General features: G+C 41.4%; 1 protein-coding gene across 4 annotated transcripts in view; it reads left to right on the top strand.

The window, feature by feature from the left end:
* zfpm2a (zinc finger protein, FOG family member 2a) overlaps positions 1 to 21,738 on the top strand; it is a 260,239-nt gene that overhangs the window by 155,378 nt on the left and 83,123 nt on the right. For all 4 annotated transcript variants that reach the window (XM_044117166.1, XM_044117163.1, XM_044117162.1 and 1 more), the window contains exon 4: positions 17,644 to 17,768. In XM_044117166.1, coding sequence (XP_043973101.1) covers positions 17,644 to 17,768 — 125 coding nt within the window. The remainder of the gene's footprint in view (positions 1 to 17,643; positions 17,769 to 21,738) is intronic.

The raw sequence follows: 21,738 nt of genomic DNA, 5'->3' as shown, positions 1-21,738 counted from the left end.
GAGGAGTTCTGAAACTCTGTGTTCAAAGTGCAAATCGGGGAAAGGTCAAAGGAACATCTAGGGATGAGCAAACCTGATGGCAAGCTTAATTAATTTTGGCAATAAAGTTTAATGAGTAATCTCATTTTTATTAGTGATTTTAACTTCACTGCTTTTCATGTCCTCATCTATGTGTGATAATGAAGGAAATAAACTGGACCCAAAGTGTAACCAGACACTGTGGCATCCACACTGAGGTAAATCTCACAGACATCCAGAGACAAAATACACATGATGCTCATGGAATAATGTCTGCTTCCAGCAAATTACCTAAACCTAAATCATCTGAAAGTCATTTTGAGCTTTTTCTAATTCTTTTATTCTCTGTAGCTAAAAATCTAGTAGAAATAGTTGGAGAGAAAATAACCTACATTTATTGGGAGGTTTTAAATTATGCATTTAAAACATTTTTCATTTGAAATAAAAAGAAAAAAGAATCCTTTTTGAAAGCAAAATTTTTTATTTATTTATATATATAAACTATTTTGGATTTCTTTGTTGTTTTTTTGGCCTCTTAGCCGCTCCAACACAGGTTAGCTGACTCAAACAACATGTCCACTTGGACACACTATTACTTATTTCTGAAGGACTTTCTGACTTGGGTCCAGTTCTGCTCTGCATCCTCAGAACAAGAACCAAACACGCAGGAGCAGCATTCAATTTTCATGCTCCACTAGTCTGGTGCAAACTTCCAAAATCAAATCAAATCAAATCAAATTTTATTTGCATAGCACATTTCAGCAGCAAGGCACTTCAAAGTGCTTTACATCATATCAAACACAGACACACAATGCAACATAGAATCAACAATCAAAACACGACATTAAGTCAAGTTCCATCATTAAATTGGTAATTGATCGCGAGATTTAAAGGAAGTCAGTGTTTCAGCTGTTTTACAGTTTTCTGGGAGTTTGCTCCAAATTTGTGGTGCATAGATGCTGAATGCTGCTTCTCCTTGATTGGTTCTGGTTCTGGGGATGCAGAGCAGACCAAAACTGAAAAGCAGTCAAAACGCTGAGGTCCATTAAATCAAAGCTAAAACTCCACCTGATTACAGTTGCCTTTGATTCCCAATAACTGGAAAATTGATCAATATTTTTGAACCGTATTTGATGATGATTATTTTTGATAATTTTGATGATGAGATTTGACAAAGTATTTTCACGGCTCATTTAGTAATTGGTTACTGCATGATGTTTTTCTGGTGTAAAGCAGAACTGCCTTGTTGCTGAACTGCGCTATTGCAAATAAACTTGACTTGATTCCACACAAATGGTGAAAGAATATTGAGAACACAGTGAGATGCAAAACAATATTTCATCTTACTATGTAGAGGACATAATAAGATGCTCTCGAAAGTATTTACTTGGTGCTAAGCTAACAATAGCATTTTCTCTGTTTTTATAGGTCTTGTTGATAAGTCGGCTCATAACATTTGTTCTCTCGTTTCCTAAGCTAGGACTTCTGCTTTAAATGGCGTAATTATCAATGGCTGGTATGTAGGAGAGTCCTTCTCACACACCTTTCTCCAAAGATGAGAGCAGTGGTTCGGATTGACTTTGCTCTTCGGCCTGGATCTTGGTCTGAATCTGGACTTCCATCATTTACTGGTTCTGAGCATGAATGATTCCAGATACTTTTGCGGCGAGACTTTACGGCGAACACATTTCAACAGTCAAGTTGCTCTAGGGGAACGAGAAATTTTCCAACTCATCACCCGAGTCCATTATAAAGTCAGGGTGTCGTCAGGGAGGGAGGGGCGAGCCGAAATGAAGCAGAGAGACAAACGGCGCACCCAGATGCAGATTAGGCTGCAGAAGATGAGGGTGTAAAAGGGATTTAATGGTAGGATGGATTAGAGAAATCCTTGTAACAATGTTAAATAATTATGGTTCCAGCCGAGATCAAAGCACCATTGATTGAACCCCTCAAGCCTTCAGTACGCAGAGTCTTGGAAAGCAAAGATTGGTAAACTCGTGCTCAGACCACTCCGGCTGCTCCACTTAAATTGGATTGGAAATATTAGGATATAGATGAATCCTTCAGGAGGCTTTTCGCAAAGCTTTTGTCACCGGAAATGTAGCTTGGGAGCGCTATGAAAGGTTTGATAGTGTACTGTCTCGACAGAATCATAAGAAGAGGGTGTCGCAGCTGTCTCCGCTGATACCTAAGCGTTTTAAGTAGACTTATAGACACACTTGACTGTTATATCAGCAAACTGAAAACTTTCGGCGCAGACTTTTCGTTCAAGGTTTTATTTATTTATTTTTTATCACCCCCCACACACACACACCTCCCACCCCCCACACACACACACTCCGTCTCTCCTTCGTCATGTAATCAAGAAATTTGGACGTGCATCATTGCAATTCCTCCACAGAAAAGGGAAGGTTTTTTATCTCGCTCCTCCAGAGGTTTATTCAAAGTCTTCTGACAAGTCTCACAAAACATGACTGACACTGCGATTGCTGATACAGATGATGAAAGTCCATCAGCCGGCTCCTCGGCGAGTTCTGGGCTCTGGGTGATGTAAAATTAAATTGCAATCAAAGTGCCTGAATGTAAACACCGACTTGCCGCCTCTCTAAATAAGCTTTGTTTCTTAAGAGATTGCCGATGAAGGCCTCGCGTCGCCTGCGTCACCTGTGTGTGGAGAAAACACCCCCACCCTCCCCGAACCGCACACACAGTGATGAATGATGAAATATGCAACAAAGAGATTAGACAAATCACTGTACTCCTGTGCCGCTTCGCCTCGATGCAAATTTAGCCACTGATCCGCTGTATAAGAGGCTTTATGAGGGAACTTCATGGTTGTTAGTTATATAATCTAAAATAGGGCAAAATGCAATCACCGTTCTTATCATCTGAGGAAGATGTCACTATATTCTGCTCCAGTTTTTTCCTCTTTCTTTTCCTTTTTTTTCCGCGCATCTGTGGGATGCTGCGGGGAAACCGAGAACGCCGTAATAAGATCATTGACTTCCAGCCATTTTGTCCGCATTTCTGTCCACTCACAATGGAGTCTTTTGACTGTAATTACGATTTTCAGATGATTCACGCAGAAAGAAGAACGGGGGGATAGAGCCTCTGCTAAGTATGGCCGTGTTAAAGCGCAGCTTGGTGGTGATGGTTCTGCCTTGGGGGGACGTGACACCCGTTGCATCTTTCTTTAGAATGTGTTTGTTCTGCAGCGGTTGCCCTTCGAGGCGCTGTGGCTGCTCAGGTTTTTTTTTTTTTTTTTTGAAGAGGTATCGTTGTAATTGGTTGAATATGTGATGTGTGTGTTTAGCATTAGCATGGAGACTCCCCATGCAATCGGCGCTGGAGGATATAGCGCTGGGTAAACTCTGGGTTTGCTCTGTTGAAACTTACTCGCATGTGGAATGCTTCCATTTCTTGCCGCCCCATGTTAAATAAAAATTCTAGTTGAGTGAATTTGGGTTAAATGATTAAAGTTTTCTTTTTTTCTTTTTCTATCCAAGTTCTCAAGTTGTCCGTGAATTCTTAAGTGTTTGTTGAGTTTTACTGTCAGCAAGTTTCCAGTTGGTCCCATCTGAGCTGATTTTCACTCCCAAATGCTCAATACTAGAATGAAAGTATTAATACCCCTGAAAACTCAAGCTCAGACAGACTGGATAATAAGGCATTTTTAAATCTTTCAACAGAGTCTTAACTGGGTTCAGGTCTGGACTTTGAGTGGTCCGTTTTAGCCTGAATGTGCTTTCACATCTAGATGATTTTGGTGTAGGTCTGGCTTGTTTTTGTCAAGTCTTTTGCCGCCTCTAGCAGGTTTTATTCCTGGTTTGCTCAGTATTTTCCACTGTGCTTCACAGCCTCTCTTCCTGCTTTCTCAGCATCCCAACAGAGTGATGCTGCCGCCACCATGTTTCACTGTAGAGGCACGTTAAGGGTACAGACTAGTGTAGACTACCAACCAAAGCAGGGGTTCCCAAACATTTTTGCCTGTAATTTTCTTAAAGAAAACAGACCAGTGACTGAGGATTAGTTACCTGGATAAATATATATTTCACTCTTCACATTTAAATTATGTTACATTTCATCAGTTAAAAGTCATATTTAGTAATTTAGTGGAACAATTCTTTTGGTACATTTATTTATTTCATGCAAATACATTAAATTATCCGATCGGTGTCTCGTGGGGAGGTCGTGACCTCCACTTTGCCTACATTTCCAATAAATTCTGTGCTTAGTTTTGATGCTGCACAGAAAGCACCGTTGCCTTGTAGCAGGGGGTACTGGGTTCGAATCCCAGTTTGGGGTCTTTCTGCATGGAGTTTGCATGTCCTCCCTGTTTCTGTGCAGGTTCATCTGGGGATTCAAAGGGAAAAAAATGTATTTATACTGAGATGGCACTGCATCAAAGGGAATTTTATTTATTAATTGTGACCTCTGAATGAAAAACCAAAATCATTCAGGGTTGCAAAAGTAAAGTGGGCTGAACGCATGTGGGTTTTGTTTTATTAAAAAGTTGAACAGCTAAGCTCTACATTTTATTGATGTAGAGCGAATAAACAAATTGTTATTGAAGCATGTAGCTGTAACTAAAAGTACAAGGAGGTAATGATAATACTTTTGTCTAGCACATTTGTACCAGAGTACTGCCTTCACACTGATTGGTTGACAGCCCTCTGTTGACGATTGTCATGCCAACGCTGCTGCCTCTTTGGAGGTGGGCGTGTGGGCAGGGCCTGTTTGTCGAGGGAATTAAAGTCCCCCCCAATAGTAGCAATAATCACGATTCTGGAAAGTTCATAAAAAATGGCATGTTCTCCCCCTGATCGTGCGAATGTTGTGGTATTCAATTATGCAATTTTCATTGGCATATTAATCATCTTTTCAACAAACAAGCCACCGTTAATTAAAGCAAAGCATGGATAAAGACGTGTTGCCGGATCATCACTCCGTTTATCGCCGCGCGCACACCCGCAGTTAAGTAAATTCAGGCTGTGAGGTGAATTTCAATGGTCTCCCTGTTCCTTCGCTCAGTGTGTTTGTGCTTGGCTGTATAGGTAACCTGATATTTGTGCACATCGTGTCACAGGTGTGGAATTTGGGATGTTTCACAGAAAATAATGCAACTGCTAGTTATTTTAGTTATTTAGCTGTTTTTCCCCTCTCTGACATATTTTTCCGGCAGATTTGAATGAAAATTGCCGCTGATTGGGTCGGCTACAGGTGAATCATTGAAGTGTTTGTTATGACTTCCCACTGGCCACACTAAGTATGTAGTGGCTCTCAAAGTGCACACACCCTGGTTTTTCTTCTTGTACAATTCACCTGGAAACAAAAAATGGAGGAAATAAAATATCAGTATTTGGGCATTTAGTCATTGGCTAAAGCCAACATAACCAGGGCGGTTATAAAAGATAAAAATGATCTCATTGGACAAACGTATCAGTCAGGAAAAGAGTATTTAAAAATCCAACGTTATTTTATTTACATAAAGGACAATTCCATCGAGTATTGTTTAATTAACTTTATTCTCCATGTTGATACATCTCAAAAATATATACTTGCTGAAGTCATGAAGAAGCCATTCCATGCAAATTAAACTTTGTATTTGAACTTTGTACTTGCTTACAGAGTAAAACTGAGCTGTTTTGGGCAGGCAGGAAAAACTCCCCGCTGATTAACGCACCAGGCTTTATCGGAATCACACGATTTTGCTGTAGATTTCAGCCAATAAGATGAAAGTTTGAAGGAAACATGGCTAATTACAATCTCCACCACATCACCTGACCTCATGCATGTATTCTGCACTAATTTGGAGATGTAGGGGAATTGTATTTCTCAGCATCATTGAACCATATCGCATTAAGATTTGATATTACTTAGCAAGAGACTAGCACTGAGTTTGTCAAATTAGTAGCCGTCTATCTAGCTAATTGACAGTCTGACTTTTATAGTAGATATTTAGTGAAGAACTGTACAAATGTACATAATTCCTCACTGCGCTAGATAAATGTTCAATTATTATCGTCTTCTATTAAGTACTAATGTCTCTTGTGAATTAAATGAAATGAAGAGACATATCGACAGTGGTGTTCAATCACATTTCTACATAAAACACCTCAATAAACTTCTGACCAATCACACAACACTTTGCAAACAGCTCTGTCGAAGTTGGATTGCTCTCTGTGAACAAAATGATGCAATTTTCGTCATGCGTCTACATCAGTCAGTAGACTACAAAGTGTTCAAATTGGAATTACGAATATAAGTTTGCTTAATGTAGACAAACTAATCTAGAAAAGGACTCGTTTTTCGATTAAAGGTTTTTGCACTAGGATGATGTGGGGTTTTTTTGACTGTATCTAAATTAGCACATTTCATAAAACTGCAACCAAACACATTTTTTGAGTCATGTGATCAACAGCCAGATGTTAGTACTGGCAGGAAAGACAAAGAAGTGGTTGAAGGATGATGGCACTGCAGGTTATTGACTTTTTGCGTAAACAAAATTATTTACACGTGATATTATTTGCATTTCTTATTGAACGGAAACGTTTCTTTATGCAAAATTGTGTTCTTTCGACATTAGTGGAGTATTGACAAAGCTTTGCGCACATTTGTGATGAAAACAAATCTACCGTAATAAGAGCCGATTTCTGCACTTTGGGTGAAGTATGTGGGAGCGTGAAGACATGCAGAACCGGTTTTACTTTCTTTTTTTTTTCCTCTGCCGTTTTCCCCTGTGTGCCTTGCTCATTGCTGGCAGGGGACGGAGATTACTGGGGATCTGGGAAGATACGGACTTCTCTCAAATCAAAGCTCTGCTGTCATTCAGTCGCTAAATAGAAGTAGGGAAAATGTCTTGGTGACGGGAGAAACCAGTCAGGCTGTGCAAGTGCCGGCAGAGGAATGGGGGGAAAGAAAAAGGAGAATTCAAGGCATCTGCAGACGTGCCGCTTGTCCCCCGTCCCTCATTGTGGAGCAACTTTATCAGCGCCAGCCGCTCACCCACTCGCTAAACTGGAGGGCCAGTCGCCTCTTAACTTAAACATAAGATCTTTGTGGTTTGAAGCACTCGGCTGCTCTGCTCCCAGTGTGGAGCTGAAAGGCAAACACGAGTCCAGTGTCGCCGACTGCCATCAGAAAATCACACCTCATGGAGAACTTGTTTGTGCTGCGCTAGCTCGAATCTAAATGCACTCAAACAGACTGCTGCACCGGAGCAAGATCCCCCACCTCCACCAGCGCCATCCCTCAAAAGAAGAAGAAGAAAATAAAAAAGGGAAAGATGATGGAGAGAGAAAGAGGAAGAGAGATGGAGATGGAGAAAAGAGGCGGAGGAGTGAGAAAGGGGGGAGAGAAAAGTCAAAAACCTCCACATAACAATGCCGGAGAAAAATCAGAACATTTTCCACCGAAAGATGGGCCATTTCCAAATCCTTGTGCCCTATCAGACAAATTAAAGTAAATCAAGCATGAAATGAAGCAGAAGAGCCCGGAGATAAGGCTCCTTTAAGTCGTTTACAGATTAGGACAGAGGGAGTGAGAGAGAGAGAGAGAGGGAGAAGGAGAGGGAGAGAGGTGCATCTGGTCTCTGGCTGTGAAGGAGGCTAGTTTCTCATTTCACAATAGCAGGCTGTGTATAGGATTACTCTCCCCTGTCACCGACATGAGGAGCAGTGGGGGAATAGACGTCCACAAAAAAACGTGTCTTAATATGAACCTCCCCCCCACCTCAGAAACCGTTCCGGACCCGGGACTTCTCAGCGCCGGGGAGTTGGGAGGGGGGAAGTGGGGGGGTTCAGATGCCATGATAAGCTAACGCGAGCCGAGCGGCGTACGTCTGGGCCGCTCCATGTGTCGTTTTGGACGCCCCCTTCACCTTTTTCTTTTTGCTCAAGTGGCTTCATCACACAACTGCACAAAAAACCCCAAAGCGCTCTGGGGATTGGCCGGCCCGCATCACATGACTGTACGGCTGTCAAGAAGAGTTGGACTATGGGAGGAGGAATGGGGAGGGGAGTTGTTAAATTATATCCTCAATATAGTTTTAGGTTGTTTTTTTTGTTTGTTTTTTTTATTGCTCGGTAAACTGGGTTGTTTAATTTTGTATTTCCTGCCTCTGTTTTCTGCCTGACATCAGCAGATTATTTGCGGTTGTATTTTTAGGCCTCGTTTAATTGTGGAATTAGACTTTAGAGTGTTCAACACACACACACACACACACACACGCCTTCGCGGCGACACACACGCTCCCCCAGAGACGCCCTCCGTCTGCCACACGACGCAAAGAGGCCGTGCCGCTCCCAAACGCCTCGCCGGGTTTCGTTTCACTCCTTCCGGGGCGGAGGTTGCGGGTCCGAAACCCACGACCTTGGCCTTGCCGCGCCCCAGAGCCTTGGGTTTAGCTCCGGTATCGCACCATCTCAGAGCATTTTAAAAATACTCCTGAAACTCAATGATTTAACCCGCTTTTTTTTTTTTTTTTACGCCGTTCGCATCAAAACTGGATGAAAAGGAGCTTAATCCATCTTATCTGGTGACTGTCAAACTGCTCTCGCTAAAACCTACTCAAAAAAGACAAGTAGGTCACCCAGGAAAGAAATAAACAGAATTCCCTGTTACTCAGGGGAAGTTACAGCCTGGTAATTGACTTGGGAGAAGAAGCATGAGCAGAAGCTTTAAAAAAAAAAAGAAGTCACTTTCTGAATTAACTGCAGAACGTTGAACAAGCAAGACTGTTTACTGGTCACTTTCTTCTTTGGTGATACATATACTTGTATTTCTGGATTTCAAACCAATGTTAAAGATCAGTTTGAGATTACCTAGTTATGATAATCATATTGCTTAAAATCATTTGTATCTCATTCAATAAATTGAGATATTATTGAAAACGGCCCATTTATTTCAGGAACTTTATCACAGACTGAAGCGCATGATAAGGATTTCTGTTCATTTTGAGCATGTTTAAAATTAGAATGTTACTTCAGACCATCCATCCATCCATCCATCATCTGAACACCCTTCTTCCCTAATGGGGTCAGGAGGGTTGCTGGTGCCAATCTCCAGCTGCGTCCCGGGCGAGAGGCGGGGTTCACCCTGGACAGACCGCCAGTCTGTCGCAGGGCAACACAGAGACATACAAGACAAACAACCATGCACACACACACTCACACCTAGGGAGAATTTAGAGAAACCAATTAACCTGACAGTCATGTTTTTGGACTGTGGGAGGAAGCCGGAGAACCCGGAGAGAACCCACGCATGCACAGGGAAAACATGCAAACTCCATGCAGAAAGACCCCGGGCCGGGAATCGAACCCAGGACCTTCTTGCTGCAAGGCAACAGCTCTACCAACTGCGCCATGTGCAGCCCTACTTCAGAAATGTTATTTTTAGACTGCGGCCTTGCTGAAAACGCCATTTCTACTTCTATATGTCGACAAAAGTAAAAATGTAGAAAGAAAAAAAAAACATCTAGATTTTATGTTTTTCAAGTAATTATTGTGATTTAGCTCAAAATCTTAGCCAATTTTGCTTAAAGGTAACATAGTGTAACCCATTGACATTAGATAGTAATTAGCAGAGTGTGTGATGTTGTAGCTTGACAGTTGTAGCTTTAACAGACTGTAACCTTGACACGGATGATCAGACTGTTTTTGGTGTCATCCATATTTTTGAAAGAACTCAAACAGCAACTTCCCTTCTTAGTTTTTTCATCCTGTTGTCACCTAAGCAGCCTGCAGTCCCACATACACACACACACACACACACACACACACACTGACCATCCCTCACTCATCCTGTCACACTCAGGTAGAGTAATGTCCCTTTGATGGTTTTGAAATTTGAAAGAAAAGCATTTAAACAGATCAGATTGCCGCGGGAGCGCTTTGTGTCCTCTAGATGTTGTCTGTGATATCTGTGTGTGACGACAGTCATTCTTTAAGTTTTGCTGTCTCCTCTTACATGCCTTCAGCAGGAACTGCAGTGCCTGGCTCAGAGATGGATGCCTCAGAGATTGTTGTCAGCCGTCCTGCTGCTAACTTCTCCAGGCTTTTTGATGAGACCGAGTGTCTGACAGCTGGTATATCTCAGGTGTTCAATGACGCCCAGCTATAGTGGTTCTGTTGATGTTGTACTGCAGGACTGAGCTTCTGGTCTGTGTGTAGATTCGCAGTAGCAGTTCTGTAAAACGTCCTCGTTTTATATTTTCCTGGTTAGTTCCATTTCTTTAAAGGGCAAGGCTACGTAAAGATCATTCAGTGAAGGTTTCTAATTCAATATCAAATCAATTTGTCGTCATTTAAAAAATATATATTTAATTATAGATGTGCGATATATCAGCATTTACATCAATATCAGTCAATGTTAGTCCTTTTGTAACATATCGGTATGTATATATATATATATTACTACTAGTATCAGCCCAAGTTTTCATATCAGTGCATCCCTATATTTAATGATATATATGACATTCTTGGATCTTCAACTGATTTCTGTGAAATCTATTTAGATAGTTATTAGCAAATGATTATTGGACTGAACCTATATGGGAATTGAACCCACATCTTCCCAAACGCAGGATGAGAACCTTTCCTACTGATCTAGAACAGCATCCAGTCGTCTGCTGCACTAAGGTCTTTATCTTTACTTTATCAACCTGGCAGTAATGTGTATTTACAAGTTCAAGAGCAAATTATTAGAAGCAGAAAACAAATGGTAAACAGTTTTCTGTATCCTTCATGTCCGCGGTGTGCTGATTTATTTATTTTTTTTGTAAATTTTAAATAAAAGTTTGACTACGTGGCTCAATCTGTTGTTGAATTAACATTAGAGAAGAGTGTCGGCTCGTTTCATGACCATACATGAAAATCTGTGGTGCAGCCGACTTGAAGTGGAATATAGAAGATGATTAACTAAATCTACCAACCGGCAGCTTACTGAGAAATACCTCCAAGGTCATTTATTGACCAAGGTCACTACAGATGATGTTTCATGTTGGCGAGAATATGATAAAAAAAAGTGAGTCTGAATCTTTTATCTATAGCACAGCTGGCCTAACCTCCTGCTTAGCCTGTAGGTGGAGATTCACAACTGAAATGCAATAATACCGTTGGCTTTTTTTAAATTTTATTTATAAATTTTCACTTGTGGTTTGACATATCAGGCTCAACAGACACAAGTTTTATTTAAAAAAAACCCCCAAAAAACCAATCAGCCATCAGTTTGAAGAAAGCGTCATCAAAGAATTTGTTCTGATTTCCTTCATTTTGGGAGATCGGTGATTGCCCAACACTTCCATATGAAGCCGATCTTATCCATCGATCTCATCAACCTCAGCAAAGATCTAGAAATCGATCACTCTCCTCTGTTGACTGACAGACTCACCCACCAGGCCATGTTTGCAGTCAACATTAGTCAGCCCACTATTGCCAGCTCAGCAACCTTCTTGTTATATTTAGCAACATTTCAGACAAAAATATAATTATGGGCAAAAATCGGAATTGGTCAGGCTTTTTAAATATTGGTAAAACGATCGGCCAGAAAACTGCCATCGGTACATCCTTAGATTGAATCGTCAGCTTATAACCGATTCCTACGCCAAACAGAGATGAAACAAAACAAAAGGAAACAAAACATGATACTTATACTTAACCCCCACATAAACCCTCTAACCCCCTTTCAAGATGCTACACCCATTGGGTTGATTTCCGGTTCAAAATGCAACTACCTCCAAGTCAGTGTGTTGGAAAGGGGTGAAGAAGTAGGAGGTTTTTTAGGGTTGGGGAAGAGGGTGGAGGTGGGGGACCCCCAATTTATTAAAACAAATGTCCTTCTCAAAGATAATAGTGCGGGCTGCGGGTTATAAATGATGCATTTTGCTCAGACAGACCTGATAATAGCAGTTTGGGCACAAGGGGAAGAAAGTTCATCGCTCTCTTATCAAAGCTCTGTGACATTTCTCCTTCAGCTGTGAAATTCCATATCGCATATCTGCTTTAAAGATGTGGAACCTTTTGTTGAACCGATAGAGCACGTTCCATTTCGTTCCAATACGGCTCCCCTCTCATGGTATATTAATTTATAGCCCATTTGCCGGCTCCGTAACGCGGCCTATCGGCGGAGATGACTGGGATTCGGCGGGATGTCTGCGGATTGCAGCACACAGGTTATTGAACTTTGAACAGCAGTAATTTATTTGCTTTGATTCAAAGGCGCTGCTTGATATCAAGGAGGACGGTGTGGTGTGTGTGTGTGTGTGTGTGTGCGTGTGTGTGTGTGTGTGTGTGTATGTGAAGCCGGAGCGCGGCGTGCCTCTCTCCACTTGCTCTCACTCATTCTTTGTTTTCCTGCAGCATCCGTCCTTACTGTTAATATGCTGCCGATAACCGGGGGTAGAGGTGAAATCAACCAAAGGCTGCTAATCAGGCTGTTTCTTTTTCTGCCACCAGTGGCTCCGTTTGGTTCAAGTGGCGTCTTTGAACTAGTTAAGGAAGTTAAATTGTCGTTAAACACACTTTGGTCTGATCTGTTTGCTTTGAGGCTGCTGTAGAGAAAATTTGTCATCCGTCTCCATTAACACGTCCACTTCAGACTGCAAATTAAAAAAAAGAAAGAAAAAAAGAGATATCTGCACTTAATGTGCACTGAAAGGAAACGATGACATATGGCTGCTCAAAAGTAACATTGTTAACTTTGTTATCTGGAATAGAATTAGATATAAATGAAGGTATTTTCAACAATCCTCACAGTTTTCTCGTTCTATTTCCATTTATGTTAGTTGAAGCATTAGCATTTTACCTGGGATTAAGACTTTTGCAGTGTTTCTTATATTCAAACATGCTACATGTTGTGGTGGCAGCATCACACTGCAGGGATGCATTTCTTCAGCTGGAATGGATTAGTAAATGGAGCTAAAAACACCCTGAAGAAATCCGGTTAGAGGTCACAGAAGGCTCATTCCATAAAAGCGTGCTCATTCCATAAAAAGGCCCAGTCAAAGTCCAGTTTGAACTCCAATTAAGGATCTGTGGAAAGACTAGAAAACTGACCTTCGCACACACAGCAGTTAGAGTTGTTGTGCTAAAAAGGGCTAAAAAACCCCAAACATTTGTACCGTATTTTCCGCACTATAAGGCGCACCTAAAAACCTTCAATTTTCTCAAAAGCCGACAGTGCGCCTTATAGTGCGGAAAATACAGTGTATGTGCAAAATAGTTTCTCGTGGAGGCTAAAAATAAATGCACACCACACTTTTCAGTCTTTAAGTATTTAAAGGGGCAGAATTTGTTTTATTGAATGGGGGCAGATATAAGTTTACACTTCTTTCTGTTCCTTTTCATTCGGCATTTCTTTTAGTTGTTACATAATGCATTCAAATTTATTATTGAGAGAATGAAATGGAAACACAAAATGAAAAATGAAATAATAGAGGTGTGATGTTGTGATGACTTCCTGAAAGGGGAGTTTCAGAAAGAGCAGGAGTTTTTAAAGAGACAGAGACCCAATTTCAAGGTGGGACTCTGTCTCTTTAAATTTCAAAGAGACTTTAAGCTACAAAGTCCAATTTCTTTTGAGTCATGTTTTATATTTTTACAGCATTTCATAACAACTGAAGGCAACTTGATTGTGCTATGAAATGGAACTATGTACTTGGAAAACATAATACTGCTCCTTTAACTGTGCAATAAGGATGAATACAACCATATAATGTTCATAAAGCAAAAAAACAAACAAAAAAACAGTTTTTGGCTGGGATGACACAAACCCTCCTAGTCTCTGTAAGGTTGAGAAAAAGGTGAATGCAGCGTACACTTAGTGAAATAAAAATGCTTCTTTATAAATAACTGGAAATGAAAAGAGAAAATTACAAGCTGAAGGATTGTTGAAAATCCCTTCGTTATTTACTGTATAATGACATCATTCAAAGGTAGAAAGTGGCAGTTCACCTCTCTGCCTGTCAATGCCTCACACCCACTTATTCTTCAGATCACAGCAGGCTGGCGTCCCGCCACCGAGGAACTCATTAGCTCTCAGTTGTACGACACCGGAAGGGGAGGGGAACGCCCTGTTTCTCACCGCAGCAGAAAAGGAAGACAGGACACACACGCACACTTTAAAAGGAAACAAAAAACAAACAGATGCCAGCATGGAGCATCTTGGGTGCTATCTGAGGAGGATCTCCCTTCACAAAGGGACATTCATTGGTCTGCCAAGTATCTGTGGAGTGCAGGGACAGACCCTGGAGTCTAGCGACAGATGATGATCTTATCGAAGGGTGGGGGGCGTTGAGGCGAAGGGAGTAGGGGGTGAATGTGGTAAAGGAGTTTGGATGGAGATTCAGATGAGGGAGAGGCGGAGCTCTTGAGCCACATGATGAGCTCATGTACTGTACTGCCAAGTGTGTGGCATTTAGGCATCGGATGGTGAGTTCAATGTCCTAACAGACCATTACCAGCTTTTGGTTGGTTCTGCCTGCTGTACACTGCAAAAGCAAAAAATCTTAAAGTATAGACTTGAAATAAGACAATACCAACAAGTAACTTTTCAGCGACATATAGGAGCTTTTATTTTAAGTCAGTAATTGTGGAATATTTATGAAAAAGTACCGGCTGTAATTGAAATACTAGTGGATCTAGTACTTTTAAATCAATATGAAGGAATTATGTGCTTTAAACAAGCTCATATTTCTTAATGGCTTTTCTGAAAAAGAGTTGGAAGAGGGATGGAAATACATTTGCCCAGTAAGTGTTGACACTGGTGGGTTTGTGCCATTCCAGAGGCACAAAACTCCAAAAAAAATTTAAAGTCCAGACGTCCAGTATGAAGGGGAGTTCATGGAACAGAAAAGCAAACTGATCGATGTTATGAAGAGTCGAGGGAAACTCATTGTTTTTTGCCATGGCTGCTATTTTGCGGAAACCCTCCACTTGTATTTGCAACAGATGTGACGAGCCATCTGCGAGCCAAAGTCCTCAGGCAACATTTGGTGTGAGATGCACACAACTGGCACTTAAACATGGTGGACATCAAATTATATCATACCCTCCTTATTACCCTCTTCTTTTTGCGCCTACACATTACCTTCTATGTATTTTGTATTTTTTTTTTGGTTTGTCTTTGTTTTATCTCAAAAAGCCCCACCCTGGATGTAAAGAGAAGGAGAGAGAGCCAGAGTTGTTGGCTGGGGAAGGCTTGTGGTGTGGTTGCGTACGCGTGTGTGCGTGTGCGTGTGTGTGTATGTCAAGCGGGGCTAAACAGGAACTTGCATCCAAGCGGTTAAAGGCCGTGGGTCTTATCTGAGGACAAACAGAATGCATCAAGCGGTGGCTGTTGCTCTCAGTGATGACGGCCAGCTGTGCACCAGTGTTTAATTATTTCTGTGTAATGAGCTTACCCACCTTCCACTGCAGCACCAGGAAGGCAACATGCAACAGCAGGAGCGGGGGGAGGAGAGAGGGACGGGGGCTGGGGGGGGAGCAGCGGATACAAAAGGAGGGGAAGGATGAGATAAAGCTGTCGAGAATATCTAACTTTAAGGCCGATTCCAAAACCACGTAATCTCTCCGAAGCATAAATAAACACTGAGTTCATGTGCTGATGCTTCATTAACTTTGCATCTACATCCATCCACAGACTGTTCAGGAAGGAGCATTTTTTTTATTTTATTTTATTTTTTTTTCATGATACGTGACATTTACCTTTTTATTGTTGCAGAATTGACCGCCATTGATGAGGAATACGATCGGGTCGTTTGTAGCCGGCGGCGTCTTTAGACACGGCCTGGATCGCAGCTGTACATGCAAAGCAGCACATAGGCACGCATTTCCATACCAACACAACATACTGGCAACAATAGCGCGCCAACGAGATACACGGCTGATATTTACAGAGTGGGCCGACGCTGAATAGGTCGTTATGAAGCGGACGCGTCACAAAGTTCACCGATTGCTGCAGCTCATTCAGCGCGAGTCGAACCTGGTGGCCTCACGTGTTAACAAACGCTGTTAACAATGCATGTCTGGTTTGTTAAGACACTCTAAAAAAATGCTGGGTGGGGCAAAAAAACCAAGCAAATTTGGGTTATTTTGCTGACCAAGGCTGAGGTCAAATATGGAGGATTTAATAGGGTTGGAATCTGAGTTTGACCAAACATACTGGGTTAAGTTTTCAGCCTGCTGTGGTTCATGCAGCTAATGTCAAACAAATATGGGGTTTATTAGCCTGGTAAAAACCCTTGTTCTATTATTCACTTCATTCAGAGAGTCTGGACTAAGGGCTGTTAAATGATTGCTTCCTGTAGGCGTGGACTCTGTGGAAGTATTAAATTTTACGCAGTTGCTAACTTTTGGCCGAGACATTTGTAATGCAGCAGTTTGATGCTATGAAGCAATTGTAAACAACAATCCTCCACTACAAGGAGAGAAGTGGCAAGCTGAATGAAATGGCTAACACTCTTAATTCAATATTTGGAGGCGTGGCCAACACAGATTGAACACCTTCGCTCACTTCCTCCACTGCCGATGCTAAAACTAGAGACGGGCTGCAATTCTAAAACAACTCAAAATATTTATGTCATCATTCACAACTTCTCCTTCTGTTTGCTGATTGGTCCAGTTGAAATTCTACCTGAGAAATTCACTCCAATGGAAGAAATCCCAGACGAAGCAGTAAAGGGAGATGAGAATCAAACTAATTACAAAGGAATTTGCCTTCCTATATATTCAAGGAGAAAATAGATTATTAAAAAATAATGTTTGGATAAACTGACTGATTCATCCATCCATTTCCCATACCTATTTAATCCGTTGTGTTTTTTCCGTTTCAAAATAAAACACAAAACATATTGTCTCTTTGCTCAACCAACCAAGACCCAATGTTAGGTTAAAACTACCCAACTTCTGTCCAAACACACTGTTTCACAAATAATCTCACATAAGCACTGTCAAGTACTACTTAAAGTACGTTTGTTCAGATTTCCCCCGGCTTTACAGCGTTGCCAGAGCAACCGGTTTGAACTCCTAAAGCGCTGCATACTTTCTCTCTGCAGCACACGCTGGAAACATCCTCCTCTGCAAACCACGTCACGGCCCGCCACGAGGTTTATCATAACTATTTGATTAATCGCCATCCTGGAAAAAAAAGCACACTGAATCTAAGTGATAAGATAGCTGGGGGCGTCAGGGAGGTGAGCACCGGTAGTACTAACCGTGCTATCCGGTCCCACTGTTAATTAAGTGCGGCTCTGCAGAGCGCTAACAAGGGATCTTGCTTTCCTGGAACAACAGAAATAGGCCTGCCACCAGCTCCCCGCAGCAGCCAGCGAGCCTGCACTGTCTCACAGAGATTATCTCCACACAAGACACCTTTCAAGTAAGGTTAGGGCTCCCTGCGTCTGAGGAATACCATCAGATGGATGCTCGCTTGATTTGCTAATCCACGCTGAGAATGCCTGGCTTTAACCTTCACAGTTTTTTATATATATATATATATATAGTGATTTGATGCTATAAGAATAGTCCATGTGTCAGTTAGGAGATTGAGGATGAACATGATTGTGATTCGAAAAGCAGAATTCTGACAAGACTCATTTTTAAACATTCTTTTATACTGCTGTGCTTTCAGGAGAGCTGGACGCATTTCTCAAAGATGGCGAGCGTCGGATCCACAGCCGTCAGCAGCTTCCTGTGGGGACAACATGGGGACCGTTTGAAGGAAAGATTGAGATGAGCACTGACACCACTGCACTGGTATGTCCTGTATACTAAACATGTAACACAAGAAAGAAAATAATGAGAGAAAGGGGGTGGGGGTTCACATCAAAATGCAGAAAGATTGTCACTTTAGAAGAGAATCGGCTTCAAGTAATCGAGCAGGAGCTGATTTGTTTTAAAGCATAATCACTCATGAACTAAACTCTGCCATGGCTTAGAAACTATTTGGTAAAGTGTAGAAGGAATAGCAGTTTTAACAGAGTATTAGTGTAGATGTGTGATTTACAGAGTTCACCACGTCCTGCCTAAAAAGGAGTCATTTCATTGAAAACACACTGCAGCACGGGAACATTTCAGTAACTTTATTTTCCAAAGGGAAACTCACTGAAAAGAGCTATCAAAGAGTCATATCAAAACAGAGAGCAAACAGGCTACATTAGCCTAGCCCTCGACAGCTGACAATGTAAACATTGTCCACTGAAGTGCTGTTTGAGTTTAGTGAAGGGGTCGTATTATGTAAAATACATTTTTTGATCCTTTCAATATGTTGTAATACTGTTTCCTCACCATAAACATCCTTGGAGTGTTGGTTTGATTCTTTCATGCATGTTTGAGAAATCCTTTAATCTCCCATGGCAACGGCTGAGCTGTGCAAAACCCATTGGGTGGACGTAGCTCCACCTTCAAAGCGCAGCTCCTCCTCGTAGCTGCAGTTTCTAAGCTTGAGCTTCCATCTCACAAGGTGTGCCCCCCTCTCCACGTGACTCCCCCACTCAGCTCCTTCAAACTAGCCAGCAACAATTAGCAAACATCTGGTGAAACTGTTCATCAGTTACAGAGTCCAATGTATTTATAGTCATATTTGATATACAAGTCTTTTTTATAACAACTGAAGATGGCATAGTTACTTGATTGTGCTATGAAATAGCACTACATACTTGGAAAATACATAATACTGTCCCTTTAAGCACTGTTGCTTGGCATGTGACGTCAGAAACATCTTTAGACAAAGTTATTCACGCTGTTGGTTGAGGGTTAGTGGCAGATCATGGAATCTTTCGCTGTCACGGTAACCGTCTTTGTTGAAGCAGCATATTGAGGCTAACCTGCAAAACCACTAGCAGTGTAACAATATTATTTGCATCTGGAGTTCGTCCCTGAACTTCACAATTTCCAAGCACTTTAAGTGGCACGTGATTTTACAAAGCATCAGATGTGACTCTGTGTTAGCAAATGGATATTGCTACAGGACTTGGTTTGGTGTCCCTAGTCCTTTTGCGTTCCATTAAAGTAAAATGTTACACATACTATTAGCAACTTTTAACCGCCTGGTAGATATATGATAACAAGCACACATTCTTACCATCACCCATGACATTCTGACCTACAGAGTTGACTCCTTTTGGATCAACCATGAGGTTTTGACTTTGTTTTTACAACTAAATTTGCACATGTCACATCAAAACATTTTAATTGGTCGGTTGGAAGCCCGAGCCATGCTTCAGCTGAATGAAGTCATTATTCATTATTTTCTAACAGTCTCCTGCACACAGAAGCTTCATATCTCTCGTTTCAAAGATCCCAGCTGAGGCTGGCGCTGACCTGCTGCTCTGCTGGAGTGACGAGCCCTTCATGGGGATTTGATCCTACATTCTACATTTGGATTAATTAAGAAATTCCCATTAAAGTCATCAGCAAGCCTCACAACAAGCCTCATCGTGTTAAAACACATAAGGAAAAGTCCACCCGGGTTTCAGACTCAGAAGCCGTTCCTTTCTTTTTTTTTTTTTTTCTTCCCAAGATTCCTCGAATGCAGAACTTTTATTAAATCATTTTTGGAGTTTTTGCTGTTTTTAAGCTCCCCTCGTGGTTTTGAAGTCATCAGTGGCTTTAAATAACTTTGGTCGTATTATAGCCATGAAATGTGGCTTCTCTCAGAGTAAAGCCGGTTATCCTTGAGTGGAAAAGCGATTTGACAGAGCAGCACCTCAAGTTGCCTTCCCAACTGATACACTCCATCTACGGTCTACAAGTATTCACAACCCTTCAACTTTTTCAGATTTTGTCACGTGAAATCCACAAAATTCACTGGTTTTCATTGGGATTTTGAGTGATAGACCAACACACAACAGAAAATAACATACAGTTCCGAATTTTAAGTGTTGCTTTCACTTTTGTATCGTTTCTGTAAGCAATTTCAGGGTTTCCCCCAGAAAATTAGCTAAGTCCAGTGGTAGGTCAGCCCACCGTGTTTTTGTGTTAAAAAATGTTAAAGGTTGACAGAAAATTTGAAATTATAACGAATTAATTTTGTGATTGGAAAATTGTATCGACAATACATAAAAAACAGCAATAAAGTTTAAGAAAAGGGCAAAAACAAAAAAAATTTTTATGAAAATATATATATTTTTTGTTTTGTTGAACTTCAGTTTAGCAAGTTAAGCCTGGAAGCCCGACAGGCTTAATAATACACTGGGGGGAAACTTAATATTCATACATACGTTACTGATGCTGTGGGGTTTACCTGCTTTAGCTACATGACATGATGCTTCTGTTGCCTCGCCACTTGTTGTGCCAAAAATATCAACTACTTTTTGCTGTGGCTTCAGTTCATTTAGCTTGTGTTGTTTTCTTTTGTTTTTGTTTTGTTTTTTTACAAAATAACCCCCAAAAAACTCCTGGGACTTTGTAGTGGAAAATCTTCAAATCCAGTTCATTAAAATCCAAACTTTAAGTAGTCCTGGTTAAAAGTCCCTCTTTTTTTTTTATGTACTTTGACCCAGACTGTCTCTTTATGCATCGTGGCTTTAGATGCTAGAAAATCGATTCATTTCGTCTCTGGAATAGGCTTTGTAATGTTGGCTCAATGTTTGCAGTTACATTTTCTGGTTTATATTTTTCCTTATTTCACTCTCAGCTCCCTCCTCCCCTAAAGAGCTGTGGCATTTTCAGGAGTAAAAAAAGAGACATGCTTCAGTTTTAGATTCTTTCTTTTTTGACAAAAAACATTAAAATTACTCCATTTAACTCAATTATGCAGTACTTTTTGTTGGTTTATCAGAACAACAGCAAAAACAACTGCAAAACACTATCAAGCATTATCTACATGAAGCCCCCGCAGCAAAGTGCCCGAATGAACCTTCATCTGTCTGGAACTGAAACTCACCTTCCTGAGTTTCAGTCTTTGAATATTTTCCAAAGATGAAAACAAACTCATCTCCCCACCTGCCGAACGCCACGCATGCAAACGATTATCGCTCTTGGTGGAGAGCTTGTTCATTTGAGACTAACTACCCTCTGGAGAATTCATCACTGTTTCCCACATCCTCCCCAACTTTTCTTTTTCCTCTCCTCTTTTTTTTTTTTTTTTTTAAATGCAGTGAGCAGGTGCTGGTCATCACCTGTAATGGGCTGTGGAGGGGTTACAGAATATGCCTAACCTCTCCTCGCAATTAAAAAGCCGAGGAAGAGACCCTTCCTTTGAGGATCTCCTGCGTGTCTATTCTCGCGGGGGCTCTTTTCAATGCTTTGCTGCTTGCCCTCCTCCACTCATAAGTTTCATCTCTCAAACGGGGTAGAGGCTGTTAGCAGCTTCTCACCATCTCTTATTAAAGGCTAGGTCAGCACGGCTGGCGTCTTTTGTATAAGCGACCTTCCTTCTTGGGGTTCATTGTAACTTTTTACTTTGTTTCTTGAGCTTCTGCATGTGTCCGAAACTTCACCAGGGATTCCTCTTGTTTACAGTAGGATGGTTTCGGTTTTTTGCAAAGTTGTTTCCTCGTTACGGGCGCGGCATACTTTCGGGAACATCTTTTTAATATATTGCAGCGTTTATCATCTCAGTTATTTCAGTGGGAGGCGAGGAAGGCGTTCGAATCCTGGAGACGGGAAGAAACCTGGACGCTGTACGTGGAGGATGGAAAAGTTGAGCTAACGAATGCGACTGTAAGGAGGAGGAGGAGGAGGAGGAGGGGATGGAGAAAGCCTGGCTAGATTTGATGCATGT

This window comes from Gambusia affinis, linkage group LG05, assembly GCF_019740435.1.
Source record: "Gambusia affinis linkage group LG05, SWU_Gaff_1.0, whole genome shotgun sequence".
Taxonomy (NCBI): domain Eukaryota; kingdom Metazoa; phylum Chordata; class Actinopteri; order Cyprinodontiformes; family Poeciliidae; genus Gambusia; species Gambusia affinis.
Note: the sequence above shows the minus strand (reverse complement) of the source record. Positions and strands in the feature narration are given on the sequence as shown.